We start from the raw sequence: 22093 nt of genomic DNA, 5'->3' as shown, positions 1-22093 counted from the left end.
TCGAACCACGACCCCTTCCTTACCGCCCAAACGACACTGCGAACTCGTCAGAGGCCGACCCGTCCCTCCCAACCGAAATCGCTCCATTCCCACCGCCAACAAGTGCTTTCAAGCAACTGTGGTTTTGAAGAGCCTTCTTTCAGCACAGCGATCGGCGTCGCCCCCCTTGCGCCCCCCTTAGCAAGAGATCCGCCATTCCTGTCCCGAGGCATCTTCCGGCGGTTCACTGCGCCGTGTGACAATTCGTCGCCAATATGGGCGCTTCCATCTTCCAGATACAGCATGACCGTGAGGAACCCCTTTGCCCAAGAAATAGAAAACGTCGAGCTCCAAGGCGCTTGCTAATCGTGATCTGCCAGTCATCCTCAACACCCTGAAAGACATCACCCAAGGCGACGTAAGGAAGCCCACATCCCGCCATCTCGAGGCCACAGCGACTAACTTGCGGTGCCCTCCTAGTGGAAAGTGCTTGTCGTGGACGAGTTCTCCAAGAAGATCCTCGACAATGTTGTTAAGGAAGATGACATCCTCAACCAGAATGTCGCCAGTATGTGCCGAACCCCCCAACACCCCAGAGCCTCGCCTTTGCTTACGCCGTCTAGATATCGAGCGCATTGAGGATAGACGAGACATGAACCCGACCATGGACGCCATATACTTTGTCTCGCCCATGCCGCACATAGTCGACTGTCTGCTCGCCGATTTCGACCGAGGAAGATACCAGAAGTCATTCGTGGTTCTGACCGATCTCCTCGAGCCACAATTGCGACGCCGCTTATATTCCCACCCACAAGCACGAGAGCTCATAGCCGACTACAGGATCCTGAATATCGACTATTTTCCCCGGGAGTCGCACTTGGTCACCTTCCGTGACCCGTGGAGTTTTCCCGTACTATTCCACCCGGGCTGCAATCATCTTGTCCGGGAACATATGCAAGCATTGGCGCAGAAGGTCGGCACTACCCAATCCCCCTCGCTATAAGCAAGCGTCAAGTGGGAACTGACATGTCCTCGCTCAGGTTACGAGTGTGTGTATCTCGTTGGGCGAATACCCCAAAGTGCGATATTACCGACCACAGAACCCCACCCACGATGCCAGCGTTTTGTGTACTCATCTCGCCCGATTCATACAAGAGGAGCTTGACAATTACGCGCAATGGAACCAGGCTTTCCCTCCGCCATCCAACAGGCCGACGGGTGTCCTCCTGATAACGGACAGGAGCATGGATCTTATGGCGCCACTAGTTCACGAGTTTACGTACCAAGCCATGGCACATGATTTGCTGACCATCAAGGAGGGCGACAAGGTGACATACCACATGACCATCAATGAGGGTCAGGCGGATGCCGAGGAGAAAGATATGGAGCTTCAAGAGAAGGACAAGGTCTGGGTTGACAACAGGCATCGGCATATGAAGGACACAATTGACAAGCTCATGGGTGACTTCCAAAAGTTTATCGACCAGAACCCGCAATTTACAGATGGGGACCAGAAGGCCAACCTGAACACCATCAAGGACATGTTGGCGGGCTTGCCCCAATTTCAGGAGATGAAGGAAGCTTACTCGTTGCACTTGTCCATGGCGCAGGAGAGCATGAACATATTTCAGAACAACAAGCTGCCAGATATCGCTTCCGTGGAGCAAACACTGGCAACTGGGTTGGACGAGGATTTCCGCAAGCCAAAGAACATTCTACAGGAGGTTGTGCGATTGCTGGATGATGAGTCCATTGTCAAATCAGACAGGCTGCGCCTACTCATGGCCTACCTTATCTTCCGAGAAGGCGTCGTTGAGGAGGACGTCAAGAGGCTCGTTGCGCACTCAGCTCTCGAGCAATCTCAATGCAGCGTCATAACTAATTTGGATGTCCTCGGAGCTCACATCCTCAAAGGGCTCAAGGAAGTCCGGCCACCTCGACCACCACTTTTCCCAATCGATAAGAACCAGCAGCTGAGCGAGGAATACGGCCTCTCTAGATTCGAGCCGAACGTGAAGCATATGCTCGAAAACCTGTGCAAAGGCAGTTTAGATCCGACCACGTTTCCGTACACGAAACCGCCAGCAGATCCTAACGAGGACATGATGGCAGGACAGGGCTCCCTACGCGCGGCTAAACCAAGCTGGGCCGGCGGAGGACGTCGCGTGGCTGATAATCGGCAGCGCATAATTGTCTTCGTTGCAGGCGGCGCAACATACTCGGAAGCCCGGTCCTGTTATGAAGTCTCGGAAAAGCAAAATCGGGATGTCTTCCTAGTAAGCAGTCATATGGTGACACCGAAGATGTTCGCCCGCCAAGTCGGCGATTTATCAGTCGACAAGCGGCGCCTGGATCTCCCCATGGAGCGCCCTAAACCGAAAGCACCAGCTCATCTGTTCGAGCGTGAGAGGCCAACCCCACCACCGATGCAAGCCGGACCACCACCACCCGCTAAGGGGGGCCCGATGGGCATGGCACCAGGGCAGCCGCGCCCCCAGCGCGCCCCGCTACCGCCGGGCGCGGGAGGACTTCCGGGGAGACCTGCGCCGCCTGCTCAGCAGATGTCACAGATGTCACTCGGCGGCAGTCCGGCGCCGCCCAGACCCGCACCCCCGATGAACGGCGGGGGCGGCAGCTACTCTTCGCCGACACCACCAACGCCTGACGACGGAAAATTGCACAAAAAGGAGAAAAAGAAGCGGAACATTTTCGGCATGAAGAAGTAGCGAGTCTTAACCTAGTCCGCTAGCTTATAATGGCATTTGTGCCCATTTTTGGATCTCCTGGGCGGATTTGTGTATAGACGGCATGCGGTAGGGTGGGGTGTGGGATTTTTTTTTACTTTTTGATGTGAAGCCCGGTCGCTGTCGACCGGGTTAAACATGTACACATCAAGCATGAGCACGGCGTTCTCACACGGAGTTGTTGGCTGTCGGCGCATTCACAACCCCTTGTTGTGAGTGAGGCAGACGCACGTGGGTCGGTAGAGATGGAGTGTAAATATAATCTTGATCACCATTAAGGCCTTCGGGTTTCCCCAACCCCGCATGCAACATAGAAATTTCACGTGCTTCAATTCCCCAGAGACGTGTTATTCATACTCTCATTAAGACCTATTGACAACTACGCGAATGCCTCCCCTCTTGGTCAGGCCCTGTGATTGGGTTGAGCGTCGAGTTCCACCATGCCCCTCCAGTGCGTCAAGCCAGTATAGGCCCAAACGCCCAAAAGACTTCTGTCAAGTCGGCCGTCCTGGTGTGTGCTATTGTAGGCCCAAAGACCAACGTGGAAGATATCAACAACCTCAGACTCGGACTGAGTTCATCATTATCACTGTCAAAGATCCTCGGCCCGGCCCGTCACCATTGCTGCCAGTCGGGCTTGCGTTGCGGTTTACAATTCAGTCGTTGCTACTGCACTCGTGCTTCTTCTGCTATCTAGCGGCGGAATGGCGCCGCGCCGGGAGGCGGCATTCCACCGCGCCCATCGAAAGGAGCCCCAAAGACCATACCATCCGGGCCAGGGAAGCCGCCCATCATCATGTGGCCAGCTCCAGGCGGGGGAGGGCCCCCTCCGAAAAACCCTGGTGGAGGCTGCATGTTTCGAGGTGGTCCGGGAATAGTGTCTGGTGGGAAAACGCCCGGAGGCATGTTGGCGGGGTTAAACATGCCGGGCACCGGACCGTTTCGCGGTTGACCCATGAGTCCGGGAGGGGGGATCATGGGTCGCTGGACAGGAGGCATCTGCTGGCCTGGCTGCATAAACTGTTGCTGTTGTTGGTGCTGCTGCTGCTGCAGGGCGTGGTCGAGGCCAGGCGGCCTCTGCAAAATCTGTGTCGGATGCAAAGGGCGGCCATCGCCTTCAGAGTGTCGGAATTGCTCATCAGCGAAGCCAGGTGGGCCCTGTGGACGCATTTGTCGCTGTGCCGGGCCACGCTGTTGCAGGAAGTCTGGCTCACGATCTGGGAAATGAGGAAGCGAGGCTTGGCGCTGAGGTTGCGGCATGCGCATGATTTGTTCGATACGTGGTTGTTCAGGCGCGTGGCGACCGCTCTGCATGAGCTGCATGAGAAAGTCCCTGCTGGCATTCGAGCCATGTTCAGCTCTACCGCTGCCTTGACTTTGGGCATTGTGACGGTGGCTGAGGAGGTCTTGTAGCATCTGATCAGGACGAGCAGATGGCGGTTGACTGGGCGGAGGCATAGGGCGCGGTGCCAGAATCTCGGGTCCTCCTGGAGGGACCGAACGCAGACGAGGTTCCTCTCGGCGATCCATGCCGTATGGATCTGAGGGCTGAGGCGACACGACATGGGCTTTCTGCGCCAGAGCTTGGGCAAGATTCTGGATCGGATCCTGGGACATATTCTGCATTGGTGGTGGAGGCGGCTGCGTGAACGCGCCGGCATTTGGCGGTGTTGGCGTGGACTGTTGTTCGCCTTGGCGCGGTAGATGGAGTTTCTGCAGCAAAGCTTGGAACGCCTCTTTCTCTGCGTTGTTGTGCTGGACAGGCTGAACATCCACAGATTCCACATTCGGGGGCGGTGGGCCAGCAGCTGGAGTACTTGGCTCCGTCCGCCCGCGCGACTCGCTCGGTTGGGGCACTGCTTGAGCAGAGAATAGGTTTGCAAATCTCGAGGACTTTCCAGTCGGGGCGTCGAAGCCGGCGGGCGCTTTGACTGCCTGGATAGCCTCAAGCTTGTCCCCTTCAGTCGAAGGCAACGATGTCAGTTTAGATCCAGCGAACGCCTCGAAGAACTTGTCAGGACCCCGCTCCACAGCTGGAGCGGACTTGACGGCGGGGGGGTCCGCGAAGAATGAAGCAGGGGCGGGTGATGGCTGTGCTTCTGTGGTTTTCTCTGCGGCCTTGCCCCCTCCTTTGCTCGCCTTCATTGTCTCCATGAACTTCTTCAGGTCAGCTTCGGTATGGCCATGGCTCTTCTCCTCAGCTGGCTCATCCAGCCACTCTGGCTCCCGCTCCGATGCCCGTTGATCTCGGTCCTTCTCCCATCGACGTTCGTGCCGGTCACTGCGTTCGCGATCGTTGCGTTCACGGTCATTGCGGTCACGCCAGCTCTTGGCCTTGTCGATGCGCTCGCGGTTCGATGATCGTTCGATACCCTCATTAGTCTTGTTGTTGTCTTTAAACCAAGGTTCTGACCTGCCCCGGTTCAACCCGTTCCTACGCGGTGCGTCTCCCTCATCACCATCCGTGTCCATGTTGCGACGTGGTCGATCCCTGAGACTGTCATGCTCGTCACGCTCCTTGGCCCGACGGTCGTCCTTTTGTCGCTCACCGCCCATGCGGCCAGTGAAGCGCTCAGCACCCTCCTGGCCAAAGCTCTTGCGTGGTTTGACTGTACTCCATCCCTCACCGTCACGGTCGCCATCGCCACGTCGCCGTGGGTCGTTTTGCCTTGCGTCACGGAAGCGGTCGCTGACATCGTCGCCGCCAATCTTGCTCCGGAGAAAGCGGTCGCGGGCTTCAGGGTCGCGCGGGGCCCTCTCGCTGCGGTCGCTATCCCCGTTATTCCCTCGCAACGTGGAGGAGGAGAAGCTCATCCTGGGAGGCCCGAGGATTATGCCATCGGAGCCTTGATGAATATCAGTGTGGGGTCTTCCGAGATTAGGGGTTGCGGGGCGAAGGTGATCGTACTTGCTCCATTGCGTGACACATGCCGTTCAGCAGTAGGCCTACGAGTGCCTTGTTCGAGGGGTGCTCCTCGATCGTTGGTGGTCTTGTTCTGGGGACGAGTCGGTTCTGGAGGGGGGCTGTCTCTCGATTAGCTAAAGAGTACATGCTGAGTGAAATGGCACTCGTACCCCATCCATTCCTCCCGTGGTGGAAGGTCCTTGGGCTTGATGCAAAGCGGGGACTCTCTCAATCGAAGCAGCACCTCGGCTTCATAACGTATTGCCACAGCCATGACAGGGTCTTAGGTCTGTGTCTCGAATGATTTAGTATCCTTGAGCCACCCCAGCAACATATGGGCAGGCTGGTTCAGCTCGAGGTGGACGCGAAAAAGGTTGGAATTGAGTTTGCAGCTAGCAGCTGTGGAGGCCGCCCGAAGTCGGGCTCGTGGAGAGGCCACTTGAGGACGAGTCTGTTATTTTGGGATCTTGTCGAGTCGAGGGCAGTATCTTGTTCTGATGGGGGAGTCTCTGGGACTGTCAATCGGATGAAAGGCTTCTTCTTTTTTGATGGTCTTGTTGTTGGCAGCCTGGTGGATGAACGTGGTGATGTGGTGGTGGTACAGTGCCACCTGATGACGGGGTTCGTTCGATGTCAGTCAGTCAAGGTTGGCAACAGGAGAACACAGCACAGCCTGGCAAAGAGATGATACAGAAGGTTTGGTCCTCGAAGTCACTAAGTAGGTTGAGATATCGAATGTTATCGAAGTGAGCTGGCTGGTCGTTGAGCTGCTGTCGCAGGCGAAGTTGTGAGGTGGAGAAGGCCTTGCTGATGTGTGGTTCCCGTCCCTAGTGTGTGTCTCGACATTGAGGCAGGAGACCACCAGGCTACCAGCTTGGTGGTCAAGAGGCCGCTAGCTGGTCTATGCGCTCCTCTTCTTAGCTTGCCTGACAGTGGGGGGCCCAGGGAGTCTAGCTTCCCCACTTATCCTTCTGCTGATACTTCTTGTACAAGACAGTCTACATACTGAATCAGGTACCTGTACTTGAAAGTCTACACACCTGGGCAGACAGGGCCTCACTGAGTTCTTGGGTACTCTTCCGACAAACCCAGGAACAGTAATCCTGCGCTGGCACACAAGCTCTTTTTAGACTTCATCGTGCAACATGGCATCTCCGAAGTCTTACTCGCAATTCGCAAGTATTTGAATAACATATTCCTGCTCCGTAGAGTCGGTCTTTGTTCAATAGGATTTAATCATCATCTTCATCTGACTTACACTCCGTCTCCCTAACCTCAATTCACTATACCAACATCTTTGATACCACCATTACTCCAGACAGCAGCACGCTCCTTGTCCGAAGTCTCCCATATCCTCCTCAGAAGAGCCCTGTAAGTCTCACGCTCCTGTTGCAACTCGCAAGCAGCACTCTGTGCCTCAAGCCAGCTGACAATACCAAACCTAGTGACCAAGGTCGTGCTTCCGCCTTCAATGCACGTCGACCGGTAAATGATCCTCAGTATCTGCGCTCTGAGGTTCTGGCGTAGGTAGGGATTGCTTGCCAGGGACAGTAGCCGCTCAAACAGGCGCGTGTTGTGGTACAGGGCCATGTCTGGCTCCGCTTGTACACCGTCTAGGAGATAGGAAAACAGCCAGCTGAGCTCTGAGTAATAAGTATCATCAAGTTCAGGTCCGTCCTGTAGAATGTCGTAGACCAAGGGTAGCTTGTCGAGCCTCCACGTCGGTCCTTTGATGAGGAATGAATTCAACTTCCCATACAGGCAATGCAGAGGGTCTTTGAGCACGTCAAGCGCATTCTGTGCAAAGGCTACAATGAAGTTCGGTATCGGCCCCGTATCGACGTGGCCTTTGCACGATTCCACGAGTTCAGACAGGAGCAGCCAGACCTGCTCTTTCTCCTCATACGACGAGTCTTTGATCTTGGCGGCCATTTTTGCGATGTTGACGAGGGCTTCTTTCCGAATGCTGGTGTGTTCAGAGGCGAGTAAGGATACAACAGACGCTGCGTATCCCTCCTCGACAAGCTCGTCCGCCTCTTTGGTCGCCCACTTCGACAGTGCTGAATTGTCCTGGACCAGAGAAGAGGGCGCCGAAAGAAGATTGGCCAGTGCTTTCTCCGACAAGATTTGGTCGGCTTGTTGCTTATCCTCTACCTGGGAACGATGTTCATCCTCCCCCGTCGAGAAGTCTGCACCCCAGCTCTGCAGCTCTCGTGCGGCGTTTGCCTGCTTTGTGTATTTCTTGAGCAACTTCTTCCCAGTGGGCCTCTCAGAGAAAGCCAATTCAAACTTCTCAAGAAGCGCGTTGAATCCATCCCCACCGTCGCTTGTACCTTTTGTGTACAACATGTAAGTGGATATGAGGTGCGCCAAGACTGATATTTCGTCTTCGCTCGCTGAGCTTATAGCGAATGGCAGCTGCTCCAATAGGGCAAACGTAAAAGGACTCAATGAGCCCGAGGACTTAGTCGCTTCACTCTGATCGTCAGACACAAGGTCCTTGATCATCTCGAGGTACTTGACAGGAGCCGTGGCACATCGTGATGTGCTATTGTCGAGTAGAGCCCACAAGGCATCACAAGAAGCCAAGTTTCTCGAGTCTCTTATGGAGTGAAGAACCGTCAGTAAAGGCAGTGGATCGCCGCTCCCAGATTGAACAAGTTGGTGTTCTTCTGCGACAGCTCCCAGAGCACTCTTGAGTCCCTCGAGTGATACGCCGATAGGAGCAGCAACGGAAACCTTTAACAAGGCCACGAATGGTGATAATGACAACCCTTGTGTTTTGGAGAACCACCTCATGCCAGGAGAATAGCCAGCAACCGCGAGCAAATTTTCCAGCTCAACCAACCGCAGTGCTCTATCTTCAGGGGTTTCCTCAGCTTCATTTAACCGCTTGATTGCGGAGATCAGCAGGGGTGATACGTCGAATTTGGCCATCAAAGCCACCTGCGGTGTGACTTCGTAGTATAGCCTCAACAGTTTGCTTGTTGCTTCCCGCTGGAGGAGATCCGAGTCACCGACTTCTCGGTAGCAAGCAATAACGTCTTTGATGCCGGGTGCTCGCTGGCAAAACGCATCGACGAGCTTTCTTGCAGAATCATTCCACAGCGGCTTGTTTTGAGCTTTGGCTGCCTCCTCGTGCATCATTAAAGCGGCCTGGAGCTTCTGTATCGCCATCACGAGCAGTCTGACTGCCACGAATGATATGAGCTCTACCTTTTGTGTCAGACACTTCACAAGGATCTTCTGATCCATTGGAAGCGGCAGTATGTTATCAATCATGATCGATGTCGGTGGAGGAAGCATGGCAAACCCATTCTTGTGGCCAAAGAAATCAGGCAAGGGCGATTCGATGGTCTTGAATAAAAACGCCGAGTAGCCGATCCACGTCGCTGACAGCTTTGGTTCAAATGTGAAGGATCTTTTGTTGATGAAGTAGTGCGCAACTAATTCAGGAGCAGCTTGGAATACAGTGACAAGTAGCTCGCTGTGTTTCTGACTTGACCATGGGCGTAAGCTGGAGCTTTGGATGAAGTCGGCCAAGATGACGTTGCGTACAGGCACGTCGTCTTTGAACTTATACATCCATACTATGCTCTCTAGCCCAGGCTCCACCTCATCTTCAGCTGAAGGGAGTAGAGCAGCATCTGGATCAATGCTCCTGGGATAAAACCCTGACTGCGGCCTCAGAACGCCGGCAGATGGCGATGTGCAAGTCAGGGTGAGGAATTCATGTACGGCCTCTTCCACCGTCGTCCGGGGGCCCTCCTCCCAGGAACCGTTGTGCTTGTATTGGTAGAGAGACGCCAGTCTTCCCAGAGTCAGAGAATTGAGCAGCTTGCTTTTCGAGTAGCCGGCGAGCTTACCGTCCTTGACGACGTGATTCCTCAGCGTGTCAAGGATCTCAAAGATTAGATATGGAGGGTCATCCAGCAACGATTTCGTCAGCGCTGGAGCAAGTTCCCTTTGTAATAGCAATTCGGCCTTTCCCTCTGCGGGGAGGAATTTGAGGGCACTCAAGAAGAATCGAATGGCATTTGTACGGGCCGAGGGTCTTTTGAAATCCTCAAGCCCCGTTCCAAGATGCTTCATTCCCATATTACGGGCCAGGGACTTGAAGGTAAGGCTCTGACCGCGAAACATTGGCTTAGCCAGAGTACCACCATCGAGGCATATGACCTCCCTGAGAAGCCTCAAGGTTGGTGAGAAAATGAATTCTTTGCCTTTGTCAGCTGACAAATTCCGGGCTATGAGTTCCTGATGTCGTGTCTGCAATAGCGTACGGCCGATACCTAGCCCAAGCGCCGTAAAATCAAGCCGTTGGGATATGAATTTCATCAGCAGATCCAGAGTCACTGCAACCGCGGACATGATGTTGTCGTTGTTTGCATGAGCAGCGAAGCTCCAGGTCTCCATGATGTCCGGCAAGGAAGTCGCTTCGAATTCGCCATCTTGCCGTTTAGCTGACTCGAGATAGTCCCTCAAAATCTGGACCTTCTCATCGTCGGCACCATTCTTTGACAGCAGTCCGTCGAGAAAAACTTTGAATGATTGCAAGCCTTGAAATTCATTAGTGAAGAGTCGAATAGGGACAGAGTGATTTCGCAATACCATGTCTTGCTTTCTGCAAATCTTGGTCAAAGGAGAGCAACTGCATCAGCTGCCGGCTCGTGTGGATCTCTTCGCTCGTTGGCGCCTCGTGGACAACCTTCTGCCGCTTATGCGGATTTGAGGCGTCCGCCCCGCGCGCTCTCTTGACCATATCGAAGATACCTGTGAAACGATGCCCAGATGAAAGGTATCAAACCTCTCAGTGTCTTATTACTAACGCCTTGGGTGAAAAAGCCGCTTTGGTCGACAATACTGAAAGCACCTGCTGACGACCGCCTTACGAGGGAATCAATCACACGGCTAGGGAAATGATCGATGTCGTCCCTAGAGTCCTGTCCGGGAAGACTGTCGCCTTCCTTTGATACTGGGGTTGCCGTTGCAGATTTCCCAAGTGTCGTCCTGTTTCCAAGGATATTTCTTTTCGATTTCAGTCTGCATGAAGTATTCTCTGTCGAGGTTCTGAAGTGATTGTCAAGGCATGGCCGTCTCCTGGTCTCGAAATTTGGGATTCTGCCGTTGTCAAATGATCGACCGCTTTTGCCTTTCTCGGTTATCAATCTATCAAAATGTGGGCCTACTGAGCCGCTAGCAGGGGCCAGGCCCCAATGATGGACCCACCACTGTCGCGTACAAGGTCTTTTCAATTCACACCGTCGTCTTTGCCGCAACAAGTAGACTACACACGATCAAACCGTTCTGCATTCTCCAGAACACGTGGGAGAGCCCATGGGACCTACCAATGAAGTCTCAAAGCAAACCCTGGGGCATATACAATAAGCCATCATCAGTGTAATTGGTAAAGTAGTTCTCGAACTCATTAACAGCACTTCGGGTATCAGACTTGCCATCCGGGGGTCTCAAATCTGTCCCGGCTCGTATTGTCTTGCTACTCATTCGATTATCCTCTGCCAATGCATGGTCATCCAACTCGGCTTCCACAGAGCCGGGTGGAGTTCAGAAACAACTTTGAAATCAGCAGATGCTAATGCTGCCTATGAATCAGAAGACTTGGTATCGATACCACATGCCAATCGCATCGTCTGCCCCGTATGCCCCATTGACCGTTCATTTATATCGTTTCGTACGTACAGTATCACAAATGTCTCCCAGTATACCCCGTACACCTGTAAACCTAAGAATCCACCCAACCCCGCCTCCCAACGTGTCATTCATTGAATATTAGATGAAGTAGAGGTAGCATCCACCACAGTTGAAACGCTCATAGCATATCACTCTGGGGCGAGTTCTGAACAAATGTATTCGGCATCTTTGGGATCGATCCAGGGCCAAAATTGGGATGCGACCACTGTGGTAGATTTTCCCGAGACCGACTGCCTGTCAAGCGAGATCGAGCCTGCTGCGCAGGGCGCTTCACCATGTTCTCGAGGAAGAACGATCCTTCGTCTTGCTCCGGAAGATGCCCGCTATCTTCCATGTCAGAGAAGAGCTCATCGTCTGAAGTGAAATGCGGCAGATAAGATGCCGGCGCCGATGGCGAGGTCACGGAACGCGAGTGGAGGCCAGGCCGGCTCGCGGCCGTCGCAAATGCACCCGGATTCTTGTTGCTGCCATCACGCGCTGGCCTTTCAGCGAACCCATTCTGGAAGGATGCGTTGCTCCCAGCCGCGCTCAGGATGGGTAGAACTTGTTCGTCATAAAGTTGTGCTCCAGATTCTGAAAAGGTATCTGGCGTGTACTCTGTGATTGTCCGAGAGGATCGCCCGTCGCTTGGTGGGCTAGTGGACAGATCATCGAAGAAGTCGTCAAGACTGTCCAGCTTAGACGCCAGGTCCGCGGGACCAACTTCTCCACGGGCCTCGTCCGACATCATCGTGTCAGTCCTATCTGGATTTGGGAAGTATCCATATGGGAACTCATCTGCGTGGAACTCCACATCTGGGGTCGGTGCCGATTCGATGATGATGCCTTCGACGCTCTGGCACATGTAGAAAGAGGCATGAATATTTGCCCGCGTCGAATCTGTCTTCTTGGCAGGAACTGGGATCGCCCATCCAGAGTCTTCCGGTATACCAAACAAACTCTGCGCTCTCTCGTACTCTTTGCGGACCGCTTTGGACGTGGGACGCGTCATGCTCATCCGCAAATGATGCTTGTCCATCGAAGACCCAGACATCGTCATAATGTTATCCAAGACATCAAGCGCCTCCATGCAAAATTCGGTTTGGAGTAGCCTCAGAAGAGGGGAGATGAGATCCGAACCATGACCCGCCATTTCAGGTTTTCTCAGGTCAATCTCGGGAATGACGACCCGCAAAATTCGCATAGTGCTGGTCTTGACCCAGCCCAATTTGTTCGTAAGCATTCCCATTAGAGTTGTGACCAACGCGAAATCCAGCTTTGGTAGAAAAGTCTCCTTCAGAGCCGCAAACATTCGTGTCACGAAATCTTTGGGCGTGTCATGGTGTGGCGAGAGATAGTCGTTGAGAACCAGAGCCACCGTCGAAAGACCCTGTGTTACCGCAACTTGGAGAAGGGTCTCGGCAGTCTGTGCCACATCACCGCTTGGCTCGCCTTGCTCCAACGCATGGACGAAGCGAGGGAAATTGGCGACAATGGCGAAGAAGATACGATTGTCATCTCCGATTAAGGGATCGGCTGGTAGCGTGACGACCCTGCTCATGGTCTTTAGGGTCGTTTCGAGGCATACAGAAGAACGGAGGCCCTTGTACAGCAGCGGCTGCAGTCCTTCGAATGCACCCTCCCATTTCGATGGCTGCCCGTCCATGAGCAATCGCCGGGTGCTTGCTTGTTGAAGATCAACCTTGTCCATGAATTCGTTGAGCATTTCCACGGATTCAAGATACTCGCGTTCGTTGATAGACTCCATGCATGCACAGGTTGTCCAAAACAGCTGGGGAAATGTGATCAACTTCTCCGCTTCAAGCTTGGCAATAAGGGTCTTCAAAGTCGTTAAGATCTCCATGGCGAAAGATTGGATTTCGGCGTCCTCGTCAGCAACTGTGTTTGACAGCCGAGCGAGCATGTCGCCCAACATGTACTGATCCAGCGAGGTCAGTATGCAGCGGAAAATCTGGAAAGAGCGGCAAGCCAAATGGCGGACAGGACAAGTTGTGGCCCATGTCAGAGATAGTCGACTCCATTGCTCCTTAATCCCTGCGAAAGTGATCTCGAATGTCTCCACAATCCTTTTAGTAAGAGACTCCATGCTGGGAGGAACCTTGGTGTCGTGATCATTGACCTTGCCATTGCTATCTTCGTATCCCCAAACAACGGAGCGATCATGCCGTCGTATCAACTCAATGAGGTCCTCAATAGGCTTCTTCACTTCTTCTGGAGAATCATCGTCGAGCTTCGAAATGACCAGTTCGTGTATCAGATGCACGAGCATCTCCCGGGCTTGTTCTTGAACCAGAGGCGTGTAGTGATCCCATAGAACAGTGACCACTTGCAGTAATATTGGTATACTCTCCTTTTGCAGGTTGACGGGGGACACCATAAGATCCACGAGCAATATCAGAGAGAGCTGCCCCAGAGAAAATCCGGCTTGCTTGGTACCAACCGGGAGAGCGTCGGTCAAGTCAGCACAGTAAGGGAAATGGTTGACGTCTGACGGCGGTGGCGCCGTTTCCCGCTTCTCATTCGGTACCATTGCTTTCGGCGTGATCTGAAGCAGTAGGAACTCAACGACTTTGTGGCCAGGGTTGCTGTTAGTGCTCGCAAGGAACACTACAATCTGCTTGGCGTATTCAACAAAATTCTGCTCTCGCCGCTCAAGACACAATTGCATGATGAAGTCGAGCACGAGCCGCACGTTTCCAGGGTAGGGGCCCGCCGCGAGCGCTTGCCAAAGAGCTTGCACCTCGTTGTGGAGCGCGGCGCTTGACTTGATCGTGATCTCCAACAAGTTCGCCAGCAGAACATAAGACTGACCAGTTGGTCCACCATTTGGGTCCACTTTCAGTTCCACTGACTGGATCCAGGGTAGTATCACAGCGATGACGCTCCTCTGGTTGACGGGCTGTAGGTCCTTGAAATAGAGGGTGAATTCGGAGAAGATATAGAAAGCCAGGTCCGTGTGCTGCTTTGAGAGCCTCTCCGAAATTTTGTATTGAGCCAGTTTGTATACTGCCTTCGTCTTATCAGAGATGCTGATATCAAAATCCTGGATCTTGGATGTCTTGGCGTGTAGATGTCGTTCCTCGATAGCATGAAGGACCTGCGCAGACTTGGTTCTGATATCGCTCTGATCATTGCCCAAGGTGAACAGGCATAGTCCCAACAGCTTCCAAAAGGGAGAAGGATAGTCGGGGTACTCATGAAGGACCTCGGTGACCACAGTGAAATAACTTTCGAGGACCTTGGGGATGTCGGTAAGATAGCATCGTAAAATGCAGTGCTCCAGAAGGTAGGGAAACTCCTGGTTGTAAACGATCAAATTCTTCAGCGCTCGTCTTCCGATCAACTTCATCCGGTCATTGCCGTTGCTGAAGATTGTTTCCAGCCACGCCAGCATTCGCCGCACGTCAAATTGCAAGGACGCACCGCTTTCAGTTGTGACACTGATGGGGCCTGCACAAAGCGCAGCCATAGCACTCAGGGCAGATGTCCTGAGATTGCGCTTTTCGATTTCCATCGCAGCCGATGCTGTATTCCTCTCACCAAGGTTCTGTTGATCAATCATCGACTGTCTCATAGTATCTTCTCTCTGACGGATCTGAGATTGGTTGGGCGAGAATCCACACCACTCCTCCATCAACGCAAAAGCTGACTTGCGGGCTTCAAATGTCATCCATCTCGATGGGTCACTCGTTCGATTGATGCCCTCAAAGAGCTCCTCCATCAGCCCGCAGTAGTGTCGCCTTAATTTTTGAAACTCCCAGTCCATTTGCACTTCGCCGTCCATTAGGAACAGCTTCAAATCTTTTGCGTACGAGACGAGGTTGTTGAGTATCCATTCGTCTTGATATACCTCGGGTTGTTTCAGGAAGTGCGATGTGAGCTTATAGACATGGGTAATCTCGGTCCTCAATAAGTCCATCTTACGATTTCGGCGCGGACTGCTGTTCGTCCGCTGATGGATACGAGCTCTCGCCTCGTCATTACACCTGGAGGCATAACCCTGCAGTTCCTCAAGAAGGGTACGATATATGTAGATGTTGATAGAACCCATCGCAGTGACCACAGCTTCCCTGACAGATGCAGACGAGACGGAGAGGAGTGGGTTGAGATACTTGAAGAGAGTCCTCGCCGACACAATCTTATCGGTCGACGAAGCCAACGAGCCCTTGCGCAGGTGCTGGTTCCCATGCAGTGGATTAGATTGCGGGTTCCCGGGGTCCGCGAGCGTCGTACAAGCAAAAACTAGGAACAGTTTCCATTGCTCGATCAAGACATCCGGTTGCACTGTGGGTGTGCGTCCGACAAAACGAGCACTCCCTGGGTCTGACCCATAGTAAAGACCCCGGGAGGGCTCAGAGAGGAGTGTAATTGTTTTGTACATCTGGAGGATGCGATTGCAGATGAGGTCACGCCCAATAGTGACAGTGAAAGGGCATTTCTCGTACGCGAGCCGGATCAAATTGGGAAAAAGTTTGAACCAGAGCGTTGTATCGTAAGAAACGTCGCTTGTACAGAGCTCGACAAGTGCGCTCTGATTGTTGCCGTCTTGCATCCCTCTCTGTATACGACTTCGTTCGGCTACCGACAGCTGGTCATCCTTGAAGTTCATAACTTGCACGGAGTCATTTTCAAGAATGTCGATCAGTCTCAACGTGTCCTTCTCTGGGCTTGTCGACTTGCCAAGTGCCGTGTCGAATTCAGTGATTAGCCGCAGGACCGTGATTGCGAAAAAGCGTACAGTACGGGACTGCGAGCACAGGAAGAACAAGCCGTGCGCTTCGATCTGATCAACCTCGGCCCAGATACTGGATATGTCCAACTGCATGCCTCTTTTGTCAGCAGCACTGCTCTCACCAGCCTCCGTGACAGCGTGCCTCTGTTTTCGCTTGATCTCTTCAATCCAGATTTGAAGTAGTTCAACGTAGAGCCTTAGGGTGTTCTCGACATGACCAGGGCCCAGCATTCCGCCATCTGACATGGTTGAGTACCTATCGTCAAAATTGAAGATGAAACGGGAAAACCCAGTAGCCACGGGTTGTGCATAAGACTGCCGTGCGATGGCCTTCAGAGACTGGGCCGATGACTCGGCAATGCTGTACTGCAGATGGGCCGTCCCTGTACAGAGCAGGTTGATAAGTGAATTGAAAGGGATATCGGCAGACAGGCAGCGTGGCAGGGCTTGCACAGCAACATGAAGGAGTTCGTAGAATGCCTGCTTCTGATCTTGAGGGCTCTGGTGATCATCGCGGCGAAAGTTGAAAGTCTCTGAAATCGGAGTCTTTGGACCAGGACTGCTGAACTTCTCCTCCAGTGCAGCCTGGCCACCGAATGTATTGTCGCAGATCATCGTGATCTTGCCTAGAATCTCACAAAATTTGGCATAATATTCTCGCACCGCGTCATTCAGCAAGTGGCTCAAAACCGGACTTGTCTGGGCTTCTCCACCAGGAGACGTCGCAGCCGGGCTGGACATAGAATCATCCCTTGGGGAGGAAATGATCGGTGAAGTAGGCAAACGATCCGGTGGCGGCGTCGGGGCCGGATAGTACTGAGGAAATGGCGGCCGGCCTTCCTCTCCCCTTTCCAGATCTGATATGACAACCAAAAAGGATCTAATACCGATGACTATTTTGTCCGGATCGAGATTTTCAATCTTCAAGTCCTTGTTGGAATTGAACTGGTCAGCGCTGACGAGAGGGAAAATGAGGTTTTTGAAGCAGTATTCAGGCTGCTTGAATCCGATTATTCGGATGATCTGTATGAGGGGGTCCGCAACGGAAGTGTCACTAGCAAGCACGGGGCGTCTTCCTGGGGGCAAGACTAGCTTCAGAACTTCATCGAGCTTCCTGATTGTGCCGGCTGCGGTGTCAGTGGTCCGCATCAGATACGTCCAGACGAGACGTGATAGAACCTGCAGGCATACCGGCCTGGCGTAGCGATCCTTCAGCTTTGTCTGTAATGATAACACGAGCTGGAGCCATTGTGATGAAAAGGTCTCGGGGGGCGACACGCAGAGCATGGTAGCCGTCAAAGGAAAGGCAAATGTCCAGTGGCGTGGCTTGACAAATATCTGCCCCAGTCGAGGGCTGATGTTGCTGAGGACTTCAGCCCACTTCGGGTGACTGAAGTCGCTGTTGTTGGCCGTAGCAGCGATAGGAAGTAAGAGCATCTCCAGCATTTGACAAAACGCAGACTTGACCTTTTGACCGTGTGATCGGCCGAAGAGCCTGCCCAGCGCGATCATGAAATTGCATGTCTGGTCCCAGGATCCAGGATTGCTGACCTTTAGTCTGAGATGCTTCATTCCGCCGAGGACTAGCTCGATCTTTCCCTCTGTGGCATCCCGACTTGCAGATATGGGGCTCTTGAGGACCCCATGTTCTTGGAGTGAGCGGTCGAGATCGGCAATGAAGCGCTCGGTGACGCCTGTAAAATTGATATCGCTCATGACCCCGAGAAGTTGCGCAAAGAGGTTCCAATTTGCCAATTTCAGTGGCGAGAACATCAATTGTTCTGTGTCGGCGATCTTGAGTTGGCTGAAGATAATGCCTTCCAACTTATCCTCCATCTCAGGTGTGATGGATGAGAGGGTGCTCTGGCCGATGACCTCGAGTAAGACTCGGCACAGAATGTAGATGGAGACGAGCGACCGCCGTTCAGCTTGAGCTACGAATTCCTGTCTCGACGCAACAGATGATTGACCATTTTGCTGCAGAGGGTCCGCCATACCATTCCCGTTGGGCTGCACTGGCTCCGTGTTCCTCCTCTGTAGAGGGCCGGAAAGGGTCTGCCCTTTGTAAGCCGAGCGCGCTTCATTTGCAGCGTCGCTTTTGCTCTTCCTCCATAGCATCATTGAATCGATGAGCGCCTTCGGTTTCGGACTGGCGATATGACCAAGAGCCACTATGCTCTGGTCGAAGGCGGGATCTACGCCCGGGCCACATATTTGCTCAATTTGAGGTTCGGGCTCGAAAGGCACCGTTATAGATTCGTTCAGCTTCTCCTCGGCTTGGCCAATAAACTATGACAATGTTAGCATACGCCCTAGGGTCGGTATCCGAGATATCATACCGAGGTAAACAACACATGCAGGGCATACTCCCCAACTGTCTTTTGCTCATCTCTGTGGTGCCTGGAGTGTGAATGGTGATGCGCGTGGTCGCGCTTGCTCTTGCCGCTATGCATTCTTTCCACCTTTCTCTGCGTGGCGCTTATGTCTATCGCGGACGAAGTCCGCTCTGGTATATGAGGCCCGGCAGTCAATGTCGCGCCTGACATGGCAGTAGAAGGGCGTGAACCGAGAGCTGTGTCTCCATAAGGGTGCATCTCAGCTCGTTCTGGCGTGAGCCCAGTCCCGGCCGCGGCGATAATCTGGGGGCTCAGAGGGCTGGACGAGGAGCTGGCTAGACTTCCATTCCTCGAGTGTTGTATTCCATGCACGATAGAGGTCTGTCTGTGATGTCCATAGGTACCCCTCGAGTCAATAATTCGGTCGAATACGCTGCCGAGGGCCGAGCGAGAAGATGCAGCTGCTTGTGCGCGTGGTGCAGAGGAGGGTGAATGCTGTTGGGAATGCGGTTGTTGGTGGTGTTGCTGGTGGGACAGCGATTGCGACGGGGAGATGGCGGGTTGTGCGCCAGCCTGCAGCTTTTCTAACGACGACTCCCGGGAATGGGCTATGTATTGGGCTTTCTGCGGATCCAGCTCGCCAGACGTTACGGTCTTGTCCCAATCCTCATCCTCCTCGTGTATAGGCGACCGGGGCGAGAACTTCAGAGTATCGTAGGCATGGTCGGGCAGGGTCGAGGAAGGAGCTATACGGGCAGCTCTAGTCAGCACACGGCAACGCGCAATCCGAGTCTCCAGCCGGCAACCCACAACCTCGAACGTGCAAGGCTTGCCCACTTGTCCGCAGCAGCAGGTTTGCTCTTGGGCGGACTATGGGGGATCGCAAATAATGCAAGAGCGCAGGAGTGCAGGTAGTGCGGTGTCAGGAGAGCAACAGGGATGGGTTGAAGCATTTGGAAACAGACATTGCTGCCGGAGCGCAATGGTTCGTTCCCCTCTTTTGGCAGTGTTGTGAAACAGGTGAGAGGCTCGGTTTGTGCACAGATGGGATGGGCCCGCCACCCGAGCTGAGAGCGTGCTGTAACCTGTTGTTTCACACCCAGGATATCCTCGGGTGTCGAATGGACGGACTTACCCATGCTGGGCCTCTTTCCAGGCCCCTTCTATATAGGGGCATCAGACTGCCTCGATGGAAGATGACACACCCCAGCCAGGTGGACAGACGAACAGACAGACAACGCACAAGTATGCCCAGGTGGCAGTGTGGAGGGCAGGTATGGTAGGTATGTAGGTCCAGATGGTCTACACCATCGGTCATAGGTGGGTGGGCGGTTGGGCGGGACAGTTCTCTTGCAGGCCCTCAAGCGTCAAGAGTCGTGGTGTCTGGGTACCTGAATGCCTACCTAGCTAGGTAAGGGTATGAACCGCTTGGATGAACCAATCCAGATCCCTTGCATGCTCTGCGGCGGCTTCCGGATCACCACAAGGTGAGGTTCGAGAGTCGTAGCGGGCGCTTGACTTCCCCTAGTTGGTTAGATTACATGGATTGTCTACCTAGGCAGAGCGCGCGACAGCTCTGTCACAGGCGATACTGCAATTCATCCTTCAGGTCGCGAGCCACACTCCGGACAGGCCTGACAGACCAAGAATGCAAGGTACGAGGAGCTCGTGGCCAATCACACCGCTGCCGTGGAGACGCTGCCGAGGGGGGCCCTTTCTGTCTCTGTGGTTTGGGCTGCACCATTTGCCAAGCCACCTACTGTGTGTACACTCTGGCATATGATGATGAGGTGTCACTGAAGCTGCCTCGATTGCTTATTCTGTGTATTACCTGTGAGGTAAGACGGTAGTGCCCTCACAGACGCTGCACGACCATCTCACCGGGAGAGCAGGCTTCGGCATCAGAGATGGCACCAGCTCCACCTCCCCACATCACCAACCACCCCGGTGACTGGGCTGAACTGGATCCCGGTCGGACCCATAAAACTGTTCCCGGAGTCGGAGGCGCGGGACAAACTTGAGGCCCATCAGCCCGGGCTCCGTGGCCCGCAGCCAACTCAAGTCTCCATAATAAACTGATCCCCCAGCGGCGCGGACCAACGCTGGAATCACAGCCCTCATCTGAGTCAGCTACTGCAATGCTGCCCACTAAGTTGTGCATTGTCAACTGGTACCGTGCATGCCGGCCTCCAAGGCCTCCCCGGTTGCAGTCCAGATTCGACGTGTTGGTCGGTTCACTCGGAACCGATGCCATCGCCGATATTTGGGACGGGGGCCCAGGTTGCCAAGCACGGGACATCATATCATGATCACTGTCAGCAGGCGTCAGCGCAGGTTGTGACATGTAGACTGCAGTCACAGCATCGCAACGGTGCATGGCAATAACGGTCTATGACTCTATGCGCATTGCATGCCATGTCACTGCCACTGCCACTGCCATCACCGTGCCTCGGTACAGCAATCTACTCGTCATCCAATTCCGTTAAGTTTTGGCGTCTCAGCCCTCGGGTCTCAAGACGGGCGAAAGCATGGAATATTCGAGATGGCCTCAGTGCCTCCTGGGTTCAGGTCATGCCCCAGGCATCTGGCTGGAGGGGATCGAGCCGTCGTAGGGTTACGGTTGCCGTGCTTACCTGCAGCTGGATGTAAGCCCTAGGCAAGATTGATTACATACTCTGCCCATTCCCGCTCGCAGATGGCGAACACCTACATACTAGTAGGCGTACTGTGTCGTACCGCACCGTACCGCACCGTAATCGTAACCGTATCTACCGGGCTCGGGAAGAGGAACCGTAGGCATAAAAGGACGGTGGGCCAGCGGCAACCCGGCCTCGCCATTTCAGGCCCTCGGGCAGCTTGTGAAGACCGTGAGATCCAGCACGGAGAGGCGGAGCGAGGGAAAGCGAGAAAGAGCATTACTCGTAAAACGGCCTCGGGAATGACTGTTCCTCCTCTGGAGGTGCCCCTATGCCCAATACTGCATAGATACCTCGTGGGTACATGGATATCTCGGCAGGACAGCGCAGATCAACGCACGTGTTAGGTACACGCAAAGTATATGACCAACGGCCATCAAGACCTCGCCAAAACGGCCCAGTGCCATGGGGCCGACGTTGGGGAACCGTGAGACTAGGCTATGCCTAGGTCGGAATCTAAAAACTGAAGTAAAAGCATCTAGGCCGCCGCAGCACAGGCGAGGTCCCCTAAAAAAGAAAAGCCGGCATTTCCTTAACAGCCCACCCGCGGATCCCCCCCCGAACAGTTACACTTTTTCTCTTCCCTCGGATTAAAACCGGACCACGAAAAGCCCGTTATCACTTATCGCTGCCCCCGTTCCCTTCTCGTTCTCCTCCACTCCGACGCCACGTTTGAATCCCAACACGCTGCGCTGTCTCCTTCGTTCCCGGCCCTTATAAAACCTTGTTGTACTCTGCAAGGCGACTTCCCCCCCCTCGACCGCAGTGTTGGTGGCTGACCGTGTCATCTTCCCTCGAGGGTCATCAGCCGGCAATCCTGCCACAGACGACAACCCCGGGCCCTTCCGCACGAGCTATCTATCCCAACGAAGCTCTTGGCGCCGCGAGCCACCCAGAGGTTGCGCGCCATCTTCCGTCCTCTTCCTGTTCTAAACACCTCACACCATCCGCTGCCCTACCCGGTGCCCCAGGACGCCCAAGGTCAGTTC

At 53.9% G+C, this 22093-nt stretch overlaps 4 protein-coding genes across 4 annotated transcripts; 1 reads left to right on the top strand and 3 right to left on the bottom strand.

Moving 5' to 3' along the window:
- Positions 1–254: 254 nt before the first annotated feature.
- Positions 255–2705, top strand: J7T55_010151 (sec1 family superfamily protein; the record flags this gene model as incomplete). The annotated part of the gene is made up of 5 exons (XM_053131345.1): positions 255–288; positions 360–397; positions 460–547; positions 603–952; positions 1020–2705. The coding sequence occupies 5 exons, from the start codon at positions 255–257 to the stop codon at positions 2703–2705; spliced, it is 2196 nt and encodes a 731-aa protein (XP_052990577.1).
- Positions 2706–3416: 711 nt separating this feature from the next.
- On the bottom strand, positions 3417–5902 carry J7T55_010150 (uncharacterized protein; the record flags this gene model as incomplete). The annotated part of the gene is made up of 3 exons (XM_053131344.1): positions 3417–5569; positions 5632–5747; positions 5799–5902. The coding sequence occupies 3 exons, from the start codon at positions 5900–5902 to the stop codon at positions 3417–3419; spliced, it is 2373 nt and encodes a 790-aa protein (XP_052990576.1).
- A 1001-nt stretch (positions 5903–6903) lies between these two features.
- J7T55_010149 (uncharacterized protein) lies at positions 6904–10390 on the bottom strand (the record flags this gene model as incomplete). The annotated part of the gene is made up of 2 exons (XM_053131343.1): positions 6904–10187; positions 10240–10390. The coding sequence occupies 2 exons, from the start codon at positions 10388–10390 to the stop codon at positions 6904–6906; spliced, it is 3435 nt and encodes a 1144-aa protein (XP_052990575.1).
- Positions 10391–11458: 1068 nt separating this feature from the next.
- Positions 11459–19547, bottom strand: J7T55_010148 (uncharacterized protein; the record flags this gene model as incomplete). Its single annotated transcript, XM_053131342.1, has 3 exons — positions 11459–18361; positions 18412–19154; positions 19544–19547. The coding sequence occupies 3 exons, from the start codon at positions 19545–19547 to the stop codon at positions 11459–11461; spliced, it is 7650 nt and encodes a 2549-aa protein (XP_052990574.1).
- Between the last annotated feature and the right edge of the window lie 2546 nt (positions 19548–22093).

Source organism: Diaporthe amygdali (assembly GCF_026229845.1).
Source record: "Diaporthe amygdali strain CAA958 chromosome Unknown NODE_26_length_719862_cov_65_716256, whole genome shotgun sequence".
Classification (NCBI taxonomy): Eukaryota; Fungi; Ascomycota; class Sordariomycetes; order Diaporthales; family Diaporthaceae; genus Diaporthe; species Diaporthe amygdali.
Note: the sequence above shows the minus strand (reverse complement) of the source record. Positions and strands in the feature narration are given on the sequence as shown.